Genomic DNA, 14,661 nt, shown 5'->3' with positions numbered 1-14,661 from the left:
TGGCCAACTGCCTTCCAGAGACAGGGTCTTGCTGCTCCTTGCCGCAGGGACGGAGAGGCCAAGGGACCCGTCCGAGGTCTCACGGCCAGTCAGTGGGATGACTGGAATTCAGAGGCAGGTCTGTGCGACGTTCAGTCTCAAAGATTGCCCTCTGCTGTGATACCTTCCCCAGACTGCTAGGCCCTGGAGGCTTGAGTTCAGTGCTGGCATTGCCACTCATTGACTTGGTGACTTGGGGGGACTTGCTTTCCCTCTCTGGGCGCCGATTTCTTTAGCATGGTGAGGAGGTTGGATAGGACACCTCTAGGTCCCCTCTAGCTCTCTGAGTTTAAAAATGCCCTTGCTTCCAAAGGTGTTGGCCAAAGGGCAGCAGAGCCCCAGCGGCCAGGAATCCCGGTCCTCTCCTCTGTTTGGGTGTGTTGGCTTCTAGCGGGGGGTAACTCTCCTATGGCTGTTCCATGCTGTGAGAACTTTCCCTTTCCTTTTGGTGAAAGACCGTAGACGAAGCCTCGGGTGTGAGGTGGGAGCAGGCAGCCCTTCTATTGCACGGCCAGGAGAGGGGTGTGCTTCCCAGAACAACCCCCAGAATTCCCTGGGCAACAGGTGGACTTCTTTGAACCACAGCCTGGTGGATGATTCCAGCTGGAAGGGACCTTAGAGGATATCAAGTCCAGTCTCCTCATTGTGTAGATGGGGATACTGAGGCCCAGAGTGAGTTAGTGACAGAGCTGAGGCTCCGGCACGGGTTCCATTCACCTTTCATTCACTCTCTCAGCGCTGGATGCAAAAGACTCCTTTTCCTGAAGGACAGGGAGATGGACCTGAGAAGGAACAATCACAGTGTAAGTGGTCCACGTGAGGCAGAGCTGCCACGTGACTGGAGCTGGCACACGGCTGCTGTTCCTGACCCGCTCAGCAACTTTGCCTGTAAAGCACCTGCTGGGCCCTCACACTGTGCTGCCCCCCCCCCCGACTACAGTGTGCAGCACATCACCTCCTTGAACCCGGACCACAAGCCTATGACGTTAGGACTGGGAAAACCGCCATAGTGCAGAAGGGAAAAGTGGGGTCTGGGGGGGCCCCCTGGCTCAGGAGTGGTGGAGCCCGGCTCCGCCAGGTCTCCTGGTGCTGGTGCAGTCCTCGTGCAGACCACTCGGTCTGGGCCAGGGCTTGGCTTGGGCTAAAAACAACCGTTTCCCCGATAGACCGCTTGAGTGCCGTCTTCACGGTTTGTCTTTTTTGAAGGAAGAACCCCATCCTGAACTTCTCGGCGCAGCCCTTGCCCCTGCCCCCGAAGCCGCCCCTCCCAGGCCCAGGGCAGTATGAGATCGTGGACTACGCGGGGCCCCCCAGGCACTTCATCTCTAGTGCGTCGTTTGTGTCCAACACCAGCCGGTGGACAGGAGCCCCGTCCCAGCCAGGCCTGCCGGGCCCAGGTCAGAGGTTTTAAATGACTATAAAAACCAAATCTAGAATTGTTTGTCATTCCTGGGCCATCAAATGTCACTGATTTATGGGCTGTTTGCCAAACAGGTTACAGAGGTTAGAGTCAATCTAGAAGATTTTAAGCTTGCACTTTCAGATTACGAAAGGGTTTTTTTTGTTTTTTTTTTTTCTTTTTTAAAGGTGGAAGGGCTCTTAGTGTTAATCCAGGCCAGGGATTCATCACCAATGACCATGGATGTCCAAGAGGCTCAGAGATGGGCTCCAGAGGGGTCTGTGACCCCGAACTTGCCTGCAGACATGGAGCGGGAAGACATTAATTTTTGGAGAAAGAGGCCATAGCTTTTGTCAGATTGCCCAACGATTGCATGTTCTTAGAAATGTTTAGATCACTGGCCTGATCCGGCCAAATCACTGGACAGCTGGGGCCCGGAGAGCAAGGTGTGCACTGAGCCACAGTGAGAGAGTGGCAGGGCAGGACCGCAGGCTGTTTCCCCTCTGTACCCTGTGGTCACAAGACACGCCAGGGATTGTTCCCTGGAGCAGCTCCTGGGAGCTGTCTCGTGCTGTGCCCTTTTTCCAGATGGCTGACTCGGGGGGACCCTGTCACCTCTGGGACCTACCTGAAAGCTAACAGCATGAGGGACCCACTCCAGCGGCTGCTCTCTGTACTCCCTGACCTCTCTGTAGCTCTCTTCGAGCCCCTTAGCTGTTTGCCACCCCTGACGTCAGCCAGAGCTGGTGGCACTGGGGACTGACAGCTGTGCTGGTGGTGTGGGAGGGGGAAGGCAGAGCCGAGGGGGCTGTAGGTCTGCGTAATTCAGTCTTTCAGCGAGCACTGGGGACACTCCCACCCTGGGGGGACAGAAGTGACTTAGCTTGGTGCTGACCCCCAGAGGCATCAGTCTGGTAGGGGAGACACCTTCCCCTCCACGCATGCAGGTGAGGAAAATGTAAGGTGGACAGGAGGGGGAGAGCCACTCTTAGAGCTTTGGAAATGTAGAAATAATGATAATCAAGTCAAGAAGACTGCAGAGGTTTGACCTGGGGGTCACTGGTTAGTCCAGGCAGGACTCAGCTTGGTTGGGCAAAGGTACTAATACTCCGTACACGCGCGGGCTCCAGGAGGCCCAGGGCCCAGTGAGGATCCTTGTCTGAGCCTGTGTGGCCCAGGCCTCTAGGAGCTTTTCCTGAGGGTCTTCTCCCTGCTGCACGCAGTGTGGGAAACCTGGCGCCCAGGCACAGGCCACTTCCCGCTGCCGTGATCACCTGCGCCACGGTAGGCTTCCCTGAGGGCTGGCCTGGGAGTAAGCCCCATGCAAACATCGGCCTTCTTGGCATCTGGTGCGTGCAGATCAGCCTGGACTGCCAGGGCTCCCATCAGCCTGGACCCTCATTAACCAAACCAGCATCAGCCAGAGAGTTTCCATTCATCCCCGTGTGGTCCTGGCAGCTGGTCTCCTGCAGAGAATGTGCCTGCATTTATCATGGCTTTCAGTTTTCTGTAAATTTTTTTTCTTTTTTTTTTTTTAAGTATAGGCTTCACACCCAGTGTGGATCTTGAACTCATGACCCAGAGATCTAGAGTCACAGGCTCTATCAACTGAGCCATGCAGGCACCCCTTCTGGAAATTTCTGAACTAAATGAAAACAAAACCCCACCAAGCTGACACCTTGCTTCTTTAAAAGTATTGCTTTACTTGATAGTTTTTTCTAAACTGATAGAAAACTCTTTTGTAAATTTTCTTCTGTTAAAGAAGTTACAAGGAGTTGAAGGCTGAAAGCCAGAGTTCAAGTCTTGCCTCTGCCAGGCCAGTTCCTTCCCCTCTCTGCCTCCCCACGTGTAAGATAAGGGGCTGGGACGGGGTTACCCCTGGTGTTGCCAGTTCCGATGTAGAATGCCAGGGGCTTGAGCAGCTGGCCTTTGCGCTCTTAATACTCTTTCTCTCTCTCTCGCCTCACAGCCACGTACAGTCCGGAATTCCCTGGAAAGCAGTCCTTTCTCTACAACAAGGACAACAAATGGATCCCAGTGTTGTAGGGACCTCACACAAGTTCAGGGAGAACCCTGGCCACCGGCTGCCCCACCCAGGCTCCCCAGGACGTTCATTCAGAGAATGCCCCTTTCGTGCGTGACAGATGACCCCTGGAGCAGCTCTGCCCCCACCCCTCCGCCCCCCGCTAGTGTAGAGCTGGGCTCCTGCGTTTGTCCTTGTCTTGAGCTGCCCCCTGGAGATTGGACTTCCACGCCTACTGACTCCAGTGGTTTCCTGAGCAGAACCGAGGCATGGACAGAGCCTCCCTTGGTTACCTCGCCATGCACCTGTCCACGATGGCTTTCGCAGGCCTCCCCATGGATGTAAGGGGCTGCTGAAGCTCGGACTCCAGGGAGAAGGCGGCCAACGGTAGATTCCCCATCTAGAAGCCTGACACTGAGCCATGGCTCTGGGGTCCAGAGTGCACCTGCAGGGTGGACCATGCAGGACCGCAGCCCCGCACGCTCCCATCCTTCGGCCTTGACTGCCAGACTTCCCCTGGAGTCTCAGGAGCTGTGAAGGTCCAGAGGTGCTTGTGACAGACATGAAGGGGTTGCTGGGCCCTTGTCTCCAGCTAAGCCTTTGTATTTCACGTTCCGGAAGAGCATGGCAGCCAGTCACCGTGGTCACTTGTGTTCATTGCCACCTTCAGGAGAGGCCACCACATCCACTTAGTGGCTCAGTGTTTGGCAGCCCATGAGGGCAGGAGCCTGCTGGAGCCAGGGCCCCGGAAACCGCGATTCTGAGGGGGCAGGGAGGCCGTGCGCTGCTTGGTGCCTGCGGGTTTGTTCTTTCCCCGAGACTTCCCTGTGCCCAGGCCTGGACTCCGTCTCCTCCCAGACCCCCTGCTCAAGTCCGACACGGTCTTTAGTGATCTTTCCTGGCCTGCCAAATCGGTTTTTCTCCCGGCAAGACGAAGAGATTCCCAAAAAACCAAGAGGAACTGGAACTAAGCCTATGTCCCCTCCTTCCCCAAATACCGATGTTCACATCTGCAAGTGCAAGGCTCTGGTGCAGCCCCCTGCCCGCTCCCCACACAGTCAAGGCCTCTCACTCCCCGGGCCCCACCTCTGACTTTTCTCTGTGACCAGGGAATGGCCTTCCTGTCAGAATGGCGGCTGACTGGCCCTCCCTTTGGGGAGGGGTGGGCGAGGAAGAAGGAGGGAGAAGGCTAGAATACCATATCCAATTAAACTGAATTCTTGCATCTCACAAAAGTCGGCCTTTTAGTGAACCCCAGATTCCCTCAAATGCCTGCTGCTTTGGGATGAGCGGGAGGTGGCCTGAAGCACCTGGCAAACCTTCCTGAAGCACCTGGCAAACCTTGAGGCAGGATGCCTTCTGCTCCCCTCCTGTCAGGTCCGTAGCTTCTCCCTGAAGGAAAAGGGTCATGAGGCTCAAGGTCAACACCTCGCGGGGCTGGGCAGGTAGTGCATGGAGGAAAGTAGGTTAGGGCGGGATGGATTGTGGGAGCTGAGGCCGCTCGTCTCAAGGGGCATCCAGCACGGCTCCAGCTAACTGTTGCCAGAGCTGTTCGACAGAAATCTGGGAAGTCTTTAAAATGCGAAATCTCCTGATTGGCGATGTTGACAACCATCTTTCAACTTGAAATTTTTTATTCGGGCTAAAGGAAACTTCTGCAGGCCATCCATTGTCCGCTTGGGTTCTAGAAGTTCTGGAAGACCCTTTCGACGTTGGCACTTGACGCTGTAACTTTCTTTGACCCCAGACTCTTGACAATGGGGCCAGACCCCAACGCCTTGGTTTTTAGGTCCCTCGGACCCTGGGGGACCTTTAGCAGGAGATTGGGCTAGATGCCGTCGGCCCTGGGGTCTCTGTGGGCAGAGGCTGGGAAATGTATAGAAAAACGAGCAGGTCTCTCCTTCCGTCGGGCAGCTGGGCTCAGCACCGGCAGGTAAAGGCTGTCTCTCCAGAGGAGGGCACTCTGGGAAAAGAACGGCAGGGCTGCCCTTGGCCAGTCTGAATCTGGGTTCTGTTGAGGACATGACTGGAGCTGAAGCCCTGAGCTCAGAGGGTCTGTCTCGACCACGTCTAGCCCCAAGGTATCATGAGCTGCCTGTGGCTCCATCCAGCCCAGTGCTTCTCAGACCCTGGCCATACAATAGGATGGCCCTGGGAGCTGTTACAGAGACAGCCTGCCGACGCCCCAACCGTCAGAATTCTGACTTAATTGATCTGAGGTAGGCTCTGGGCCTTGGTATCTGTATTAAAGTCCTCAGCGTGATGATAATGTCTAGTTAGGGTTAGGGCACTGAGAGTTTAATAAAGTATTTTCCAAATTTTAATGTACATGCCAGTCACTTGGATATCTTGTTATAAAAGGCAGATTCTGTAGGTCTGGGCTGGGGCCTGAGAGTCTGCGTTTCATTTTCTTTTTTTAAGAAAATTGAGATATAGTTGACGTATAACATTGCAATAGTTCCAGGCGATGTCGCTGCTGCTGGCCTAGGGACCCACTTAGGGTAGCAAGGGTCTAATAAATACACTTAATTGCTCAACTCTGGCCTTCCATTTGTTCGCTCATCTGCTGTTTGTCTATTTGCCCTCCTCCCTCGCCCCTCTTTCTTTCCCTCCCTCCCGCCCTTCTCCTCATTCCCTCACTTACTCATCCCTTATGCCTGCTGTCCTCCTCCATCCCTTTCCCCCATTGCTGGCCACTTGTCTTCCAGGGCAAAGCCACCAGGGAAGGGGATGCACTCTCCACCAGTGACGGCCACCTTCCCAAAGTGACTCCTGTTTGGAAAGGACTTACCTTCGCTCCTTTCCCCCTTTGACTCTTTGGAGCAAAAGACGGTCCTGGAATGGCAGCTGTTAGGCTCACGAGGCACCCTTGGCCCCTGACTTCTTGGAGGGCTGGGCTCCCTTTGAGATCCAAATGGCCTTTGTTGGCATTGACAGCCCTGGTCTCATCATGTGGTGGGTGTGCTGGGGAGAACCGAGCCCTGGTGGCTTTACTGCGGTTGCCGGATTGCGGGCACGGGGCTGCCCGGCTCCCTTCCTGAACTCTGAGGCGGGGTCTGCACGGATACTGATCCCTCAGGTGTATTAACCCAGCCAGGCCCTGGCAGATGACAAAGGCTTCAAGGCCTGTATAATTACAGCCTCTCTGGAGCAATGGTTCTTGACCTTGACTACACACTGTAATCACGGGGGGTGGGGTGTGCTTTAAAAAGTTCTGAGGTCTGGGTCCACCCCCAGAAGTTCTGATTTAAATGCTCCAGGGTGGGGGTGCCTAGCTGGCTCAGTCAGTAGAGCATCTGACGCTTGATCTTGGGGTCGGTTTGAGCCCCACGTTAGGTGTAGAGCTTACTTAGAAACAAAAAATTTGGGGTGCCTGGGTGGCTCAGCCGGTTAAGCGTCTGCCTTTGGCTTGGGTCGTGACCTCAGGGTCCTGGGACTGAGTCCTGAGCCTGGCTCCTTGTTCGGGCAGGAGCCTGCTTCTCCCTCTGCCTGCCACTCCCCCCTGCTTGTGCTCTCTCTCTCTCAAATAGATAAAATCTTTTTAAAAAATTTTTAAAAAATAAAGAAATGCTCTACGGTGGGGTCTGGGCAGTAGGGAAAGGGGTAAAAGCTGCCCAGGTGATTCCAAGAGGCAAAGCAAGGTGGGGAAGCACCACCTGCATGCTTCCCAGGTGCTTCCGGGAGGGGAGCTGGCAGGAAGCGCAAGGAAGGAAATGCTGAGCACCTCGCGTGCGCCTGGCCGCGTGCTGACGCTCTGCGCACTCCGCCCTCCCGCCCTCACACATCATTTTGTTCATCGTGGATTTTTTTTGCCTTTATTAAAACAAAACACAACAACAAAAAAAAAAAACATTGCATTGATTTCTCTTGATTACTGAGCTCTTTGACTCCTCCTAATTTTTGTGCCTGAGACTCGGGCCTCGCCGGCCTGACCCTAGCCCTGGCCCTGACTCCAGGCAGGGAGGTGGGAATTAGGACCACTGGCTCTGACTGTCAGAGCTTAGAGGCCCTTGGAGGCATCTGTGGTTTACAAAGGTTTTAAAAGTTCTGTTCAGACAAAAGTTTATGGGAGACCCTGATGTGTAAAAGGGGAAAAGCTGATCTGCCATGACCGAAGTCCGGAGGGTCCTCGGGGGCCGCAGCTAAACCCTCCCCTACATCGAGGTGGCCTCTGAGACCCACCAATCAGCTCTGTGGCTCTAAAGATGGTAGTTACAAAGACCCAGGTAGATCCATGCCCCTCACCCATAGCTAAAGAAACTGAGGCCTAGAGGTGGTGGTGTGCTAGGAAGCTGGTGAAGGGAGGGAGGGAGGGAGGGAGGAAGAGATGCTCTGATTTGTCACTTGTTGCCAGAGGAAATAAAGGCCTTGATGTGTAGCAGCGGTCAATTTCTTGGGTATAACTACTCCCCCACGTACCACCATGATGTCACTGAGGCAGAGCTGGGAAGAGGTGGGAGCACCCGTTTCTGTAAGCTGCGAGTCAGCTGCAGGGAAAACGACTTGGCCCAGAGTGTGGGGATAGAGGTGGCACAAGAACTCAGTTCACGTGGCTCCCAGCCGTGGGCTCTGCCTACTGGCCCCAGTTGTGCGGTCCTTGGCAAGGCCATCCTGGACCTTCCCGGGACTTCTCCATCTCTAGTCATTCGTCCTGAGGTCATGACATGCAGCCTGTGGGACCGCGCCAGACAGAGATCTCGACATCAGGACCCCGCTGCCTTCCAGGGGGCACCTCTGCTTTTCCAGTGCCCAGCACGCGCCACCAGCCTTCGAGTCCGGTGCAAGCCACCCGCAGGACGGCAGGAGGCGGGCCTAATCTGCTCTCACCCTCTCTTCCTGGGAAGACTTTCACAGAAGGAGCAGGTGTAGTATTTGAAGGAATACATAGGTAGAATTTTATTACTAAATACCATGCGAGCATACAAAACGCATAATTGAATAATAGCTAAAAAAAAAGTCCAAGAATGTGAAATACACATTTTTTGAAATGATAAAAATGTATCCATGAAAAATATAAAATGTGGCACGTATATACAATATATACTTCTATATATATAACATAAATGAAAATTGTAAATAAGAAATGTGTACATCAGCAAGCGGGCACAGAAGTTGTCGTTTTTACAGCAGCCACTTTGTTCCAATCATCAGCTCGATTATTTACATCTTGTATTGAGGAAATTCGTGTGAAAGAGACTGTTTCCATTTTGGTAACATTTAAAAATTGTTTACACTGAAAATCAAAAGAGTTGTCCAGCTAATTGACCAAAGGGTCTCAAGTTGATAGAAGAATCCAGAATGAAAGCTGGACAAGAGTCAAGGCAGCTGTGGGAAAGAAGGTCCACTTCCTTCTTTCAGATGACTATTCCCATCTGAACAGTCAACCGGGAGATGGACTGAGAGAACAGTGTCTTCTGAGGAAGAGACAGGCTGTGGGGACGTTAGCCAAGATGGCACTGTCTCTGGCTGGGCCAGCGCTGGCAGGAAATCCAGCATGGATTCAAGCACGGGTTGCGGTTCAGGTCAGGACACTTCCCAGGTCCCTTCCTGACCTTGGCATCTGTGGGTTTGCAATGCGAGGGCCTCTTCCCTCAGGGAGGGCATTCAAGTAACAGCACTGAGGCATGAGGAGAGGTTGTGTGTGGCTTGGGGCCACTTCCCAGACGGCTCCTTGCCTGGAGCCGACCCCAGGGGGCCCGAGGGGGTGGATGCTTGGGCCTTACAACTCCTTAAGAATGATCTGAATCTTGCCATCAAGCTCCCCCATGTCCAGCAGGAAGGCGACGTGGTTGCTGTAGTGCTGAATGATGTTGTTGTCCATGTTGACCAAGATTCTGGAAGGGAAGAGGAGATGTGTCAGATCGTGGCAGGCCCCTCGTTTTCAGGGCCTCTGGGTGACAAGGATGATAGTACTGGTTACTACCTATTGGGTGCCCCCAACATTTCAGGCACCTCATGGACTTTCTCGTGACCGTCATAACAACAAAGGTGGGTACTCACTGTCCCACTTGACAGTGGAGGGCATGATCCCCAAGTGGCCGAGCCACTCCTCCAACCGTGGCCCCTACTGCACCGGACTGACTGGGGAAAACGCAGGGCTCCTTCTTCCCCAGGCCAGGCAGGACACGGACACGAAGTGAGAGTTCACGCACAGGAGGTGTGGTGGGGGGACCAGCGAGGTTTGGGTTCAGTAGGAGGCTGCGATGTGTCACTCAGGTGTGCCTGCCTGAGCCACAGGCAGGTGCCACACGAGTCCCCTCTCAGTTGAAACCTCACAGGTGGTGCAGGAGACGTGAGGGGCTCAGCCCCCTCTCCCCCCACTCTTCAGGCAGGGACCTGGGCCAACCCGGGAGGGACTGGACCTCCGTGCTGTGGCCTTCCACAGAGCGTCAAAGCCACGGTGTAGGCCAGAGGGCGCCCCGCGAGCAGCTGCCTCCCTGAAGAAGAGCCCCCCAGGCCTGACCACGACAGCTTTCCCTTTGCAGTGGAGGTGGGCGTCTTCATCCATCCACCCCACCAGCGTTGACCGAGGCCTCTCCATGTGCAGGGTCTTGCTCCAAACAAAAACAAGGGCTGCACAGAGATCCTAGACCCTGCCCTCCAGGAGTTTAGAATCTGGTAGCGCCTGAGAAAAGGAATCCTTAGAACCCTATTACTCCAGTTGGTAGATGGGGAAGCTGAGGTTCAAAGAAGCGGAGTCGTTTGCCTGAGGTCACATGGTTAATAGATGACAGGGCTGGGACTTGCGTCCAGACTTTTGTCTCTTTCCACTGCACCATTTTTTTAAGAAAGAAAAGCAAAAAGACCCTATAAATATAAATTAGGAAGCAGCATCTGTGAGAAAGGCAAACTCCAGGCCTGGGGGAGAGTTCAGATGGGGGTGCAGTTATTTCAAGTCCGGCAGGAGTGGGGGGCTGTGGGTCTCAAACTACTGCTCCTGGCAGGTAGCCGTCTGCTTTCCGGGGGACCCCCCACCCCGAGGAGCCAGTAGCCCTGTCCCTGCCATCCCCCTGGTCTGGAGGATGGAGACCTTGGCGAAGCAGTGACCCTAAGCCTCTGGCCTACATCCTGCCATCTGTGCAGCAGCATTCGGACTGGGCTGCTTTCTGGAAGGAGGGCTCGGCTCAGGCTCCCAGGCCGGGGTGCTGACGGCCATAGTCTAATTACAGGTTCCCACTTCCTCAGATCCTGTCAGCCTTTTCTTCATCTCACAGAGGGATCTCTGTCTGGGGGCTGCAGGCTGGGCCAGAGGGTTGAGCGCTTGGTCAGTGGCCAGGTTTGTTTGGTTTCTGGCAGTGGTGTTTCCGGGTGCTTCTAGGTGCTGGGCACAAAGTGCCTTACCTGCATGAACTTGAAGGCTGCCTCCCACCCACAGCCCCAGCAGGGCTCCCAGCGGGCCCAGAGTGCACACCTCCACACGTCCCAGACAGGCCCCCAGACCTCTCCCTCTCAGAGGTCAGTGACAACGGGGCCCTAGAGGCAGGGCTTGCTGGGAACCGCTGCCCCAGAACGTGGGCCTCTTGTCACTTGCCAGCTTCTAGCTGTCTTCTGTCCTGGTTTGCCCGAAACCCTTGGCCAACTGCCAGCAAAACAAGGTATTTGTTCATCTTTCAAGCACTCCATGGTGCTTATAAAGCTGATTGTATCTACCTTTGTCCACAGGACTTTCAGGACGGTTCTGTGAAAATAAACTAGGCCACAGTTGAGAATTTTCTGTTCCTCGGAGGAGGAGCACCTAACATGGAGGGAGGGCGCAGATGAACCTGGCCTCTCCTCTCCCAAAAGGTTTTTTTGCGGACTCCTCTCATTTAAGTATCTCAGATGATCCTAGGCCTGAGGTTTTCGTGGTGCGGGTGTGTATGGAGTGTAGGATGCCTCCGAAGGGCCGCTGAGGGATGCCCTGGGCTACGGGGCCAGGCAAATAAAAGGCCTGGCCACAGCCTTTATTTGCACGTTGCTTAGTGGTTAGAGGAATAAGCAGGAGGCAAGATAAAATACTGGGTGTGTGCACAGGCTGGGATTCCTTCTGCTGGTTACTAACTGTGACCCTGGGACTACTCTGAACGTCCGTTTCCTCATCTGTAGAAATACAGAAAATCATACCAAACTCAAGGCTTCAATGAGTTGATGCCTGGGAGTTATTTAGCCCAGCGCCTGGCACATAGAAAGTACTCCAAACATGGAAGCTACTACAATTAGGATTTAAATAGCTGGCTGGGGCTTAAGGGGAAGACAAACTCTGCCAGCGGCTGGGGCGTCCTTGGATGCATACCCCTGCCCCCAAATCACACACACACATTTTCTAGCCCCTCGGCCCAGCCTGCGGTGGGCTCCGTCGGGAGGCCGGCTGCAGGGGGGCCGCAGCCAGGGGGCACGGGCGCTGGCACCCAAGGGGACGTGGGGCCGGGCTTGTCTGGGCAAAGCAGAGCCTGCCCTCTGCGAGGAGGTGGATTCCGCTCCAGAAAGCATGTGAGCCCCAGTTTGAAACCGAAACTTGGAAGGAAAAAAACACAAAAACCCTAGACACTCATACAACCAAAACCAAACGGGTCCTTTCCCAGGGGCTGCAGGGCTGCACACCTTCCCCCCCACCCCCTGCCCTTCTGTGGGAGGCTGGGTGGGAACCAAAGAGGAGGAAGGGCGGGAGGCCAGCCCCTAGGCCCGCCTGGACGGGGCCTTGGCCTGGGTTCAAAACCCGCCTGGCTGTGCAAAGCCTTCGGAAGAGGAAAGCCTGCAGAAAGTAGCCACGGGGCAATGCACAAATACCTTCCGGGGGCCACCAGTAAGTGTAGCTGGAGTTACACTGCCCAGAGCAGTCTGAGCTGCAGGCAGGGGGCTGGGAGTGCGTCCTCTGGGCAGGGAAGGGGGCTGACCATTCCTCACTGCCCGGAGGCCTCACGCTGGGCTGGTGCAGGGACTTGGTTAGCAAGGGCTGTGAGGGTCCAGCTCACTGGATCTGACCAGGGGACTAAAACCTGGGGGGAGGGGGGTAGCAGTCACCATGTGGCCCTCCGTCTGCCCCTGCCAACCCGTCTCTTGGGCAGGTAGTGAAGGGTGCTGCGTGTTTAGCAGTAATCCCCAGGAACCCACAGTAGATGCCACACGGCCCGGCCCTCTGGAAGGTAAAGCTTCCCTCCCTCCTGCCTCATCCAGACCTGAAGGCGGAGGCCCGCGGAGCATCCCTGGCGGGCTCCCGCAAAACCACGCCGAATCACCACACCCTTTCCAGACTCACCGCCAGCCGCTCCCTCCTTGGGCCTCTGACCCAACCAGTAGCCACGCTATTGGGCCCTTCCGAGTCTGCACCTTTCCTCTGCTGTTCCTGGCCCTGAATATTGCTTAGCAGCTCTGAGCCTCAGTTCCCCCTCTGTGAGGTGTGGGTCGTGCTGTCTACCTCATAGCGTGGCTGTGAGAGTTAAGTGGGGTACACGTAGTACAACATGTGACACGCGGTATGCGGACGAGGGGATGGCAGTCATGATCACCAGTATTATGATCGAGTGACTGGGCTATCCCGTGGCCCCAGGACTTGGACCTGGGTCTTCTGATCTCTGGGCCTGCCCTGGCCCTCCACCTGTGGTCTCTACAAAGACCCTTCTGTCTGTCTGCCCCTCCTTTCCTTCCTGGGGCTGGTCAATGTCTGGTCTCGGCAGGTGGCCTTGCCTGACTGGGGGCTTTCCCCCCAACTCCACAGCCAACCCATTGGGAGCTCCCTGAGCCAACATTTTAGAGGGAAAGGGGCAGTGAAGGGGGAGCGGGAGGGAGAGCTGGACTGAGCACTTACCCCCGCTTACATTTCTTGTAGACTTTGTAAATGTTCTCTTCAGGGAAGCCATACTTCTCAGAGATCTGGGAGAGAACAGTAGGGGGTTGTTGTCTGCTGCCCAGACTGGATCTCTTCCAGCCTTTTATACTATGACTTTTTATTTCCTGATTATAAAAGTAATATGCTTCCCTACTGTGGAAAAATACAAAGAAGTACATATACAATGACAATTGTCTATAATCCTGTTTCCCAGAGGAACACATCTGGGTGCACTCTTCCCCATCTGTTGGCCACAGGTGCAGATTTCTTATATGCCACGTGGATAGATCATAGAACTTTCCCACGTCACATCGTATGCTATAAGCCTTCCCACATCACAACAAACCCTTGACAGACGGCACATTTCGTGGCCATAACAGATGCCAAAGGGCACCCACCAGGTCCCCAAACCCCCGCCTAAAGCCAGACCACACGGTGCCGGTGCCGACGGCCCCTCGCTCAGCAGCCGTCGACTCCGGGCAAACTAGCGGCAGAGAGGGTCATGCCTACCTCGTCGGGCTGCTAGAAGCAGGGACGAAACGGGCCCGTGTGAAACACTCGGGGCAGTTCCGGGCATAAATGATCATTGTTATTCTTTCAGAAGGGGAGCACTGGGGATGCCCTGCCCTGTTGTAAGGGGGGGTCATCCAGATAGTGCCCCCTCCGGGCAGGAATTATTAACCCCACCGGACGGGTGAGGACACTGAGCTCCACGAAGATAAACCACGCACCCAGGGCCCAGCCAGATCCTGGGTTTCCTGCCCCATCACAACCCAGAACGTTGGTGCTCCTTCTGCGGACAAGGAACCTGCAGCTCGGGGGCCGCGAGTGGCCTGCCTGAGCTCAGCCAGCCAGAGCCAGCTCACTTCTCCCCAGATAGCCGGAAGTTTCCTCTGGGGCAGACAGACTTGGTCGGGTCCCAGCTCTACCACCTGGAGCGCAGACTCTGAGCAAGTCACCTTACTTCGCCGAGCCTAAAGTCCTCGTCTATAAAATGGAGCGAGCATGGGATGTCCGTACAGTGTGGTTCTGCACAGGAACTGAGAAGATGATGTGAAGGGCTCAGCCCAGTGTCTGTGCCCTGGAGCTCAGTCAGATGTTGCTGGCTGGTGTTACTGGCTGCCTTGAAGCAGCAGCAAGCCTCAGACCAAGGGCTTCAGGCTGAGGCGGTCTTCTCTGGGCCTTTTAAGAAGAGGACCAGGTTCGGCTTCTCAGTTATTCTCTGTCCTGACAGAGATCCCTCCAAGCCAGAAAAGTTCTTAGACTATTTATTTTGATGGTGATATGGTTGGAAGCTACCAGAAAGATCTCAATTCAATCTAAAGAATAACTTAGGAACTTTCTAACCATAAGTCGTACAAAGACAGCATAGGCTGCCCTGTGTGGTGGTGAGCT

At 54.9% G+C, this 14,661-nt stretch overlaps 2 protein-coding genes across 17 annotated transcripts in view; one reads left to right on the top strand and one right to left on the bottom strand.

The window, feature by feature from the left end:
• STPG1 (sperm tail PG-rich repeat containing 1) overlaps positions 1–6,090 on the top strand; it is a 48,442-nt gene extending 42,352 nt beyond the window's left edge. For 9 of the 10 annotated variants that reach the window (XM_034646651.1, XM_019802713.2, XM_034646647.1 and 6 more), the window contains 2 exons: positions 1,246–1,436; positions 3,408–6,017. In XM_034646651.1, coding sequence (XP_034502542.1) covers positions 1,246–1,436; positions 3,408–3,484 — 268 coding nt within the window. In that variant the 3' untranslated portion in view covers positions 3,485–6,017. Of the gene's footprint in view, positions 1–1,245; positions 1,437–3,407 lie in introns of all 10 variants that reach the window. The other variant, XM_034646646.1, reaches the window with a different exon arrangement.
• A 1,124-nt stretch (positions 6,091–7,214) lies between these two features.
• The window catches only part of GRHL3 (grainyhead like transcription factor 3), a 35,633-nt gene continuing 28,186 nt past the window's right edge, over positions 7,215–14,661 (bottom strand). For 5 of the 7 annotated variants that reach the window (XM_019802681.2, XM_034646615.1, XM_034646609.1 and 2 more), the window contains 2 exons: positions 13,246–13,310; positions 7,216–9,295 (listed from right to left, as the gene is read on the bottom strand). In XM_019802681.2, coding sequence (XP_019658240.1) covers positions 9,181–9,295; positions 13,246–13,310 — 180 coding nt within the window. In that variant the 3' untranslated portion in view covers positions 7,216–9,180. Of the gene's footprint in view, positions 9,296–13,245; positions 13,311–14,661 lie in introns of all 7 variants that reach the window. The other 2 variants (XM_034646607.1, XM_034646602.1) reach the window with 2 other exon arrangements.

The sequence above is a fragment of the Ailuropoda melanoleuca genome, chromosome 2 (genome assembly GCF_002007445.2).
Source record: "Ailuropoda melanoleuca isolate Jingjing chromosome 2, ASM200744v2, whole genome shotgun sequence".
NCBI classification, from domain to species: Eukaryota; Metazoa; Chordata; class Mammalia; order Carnivora; family Ursidae; genus Ailuropoda; species Ailuropoda melanoleuca.
Note: the sequence above shows the minus strand (reverse complement) of the source record. Positions and strands in the feature narration are given on the sequence as shown.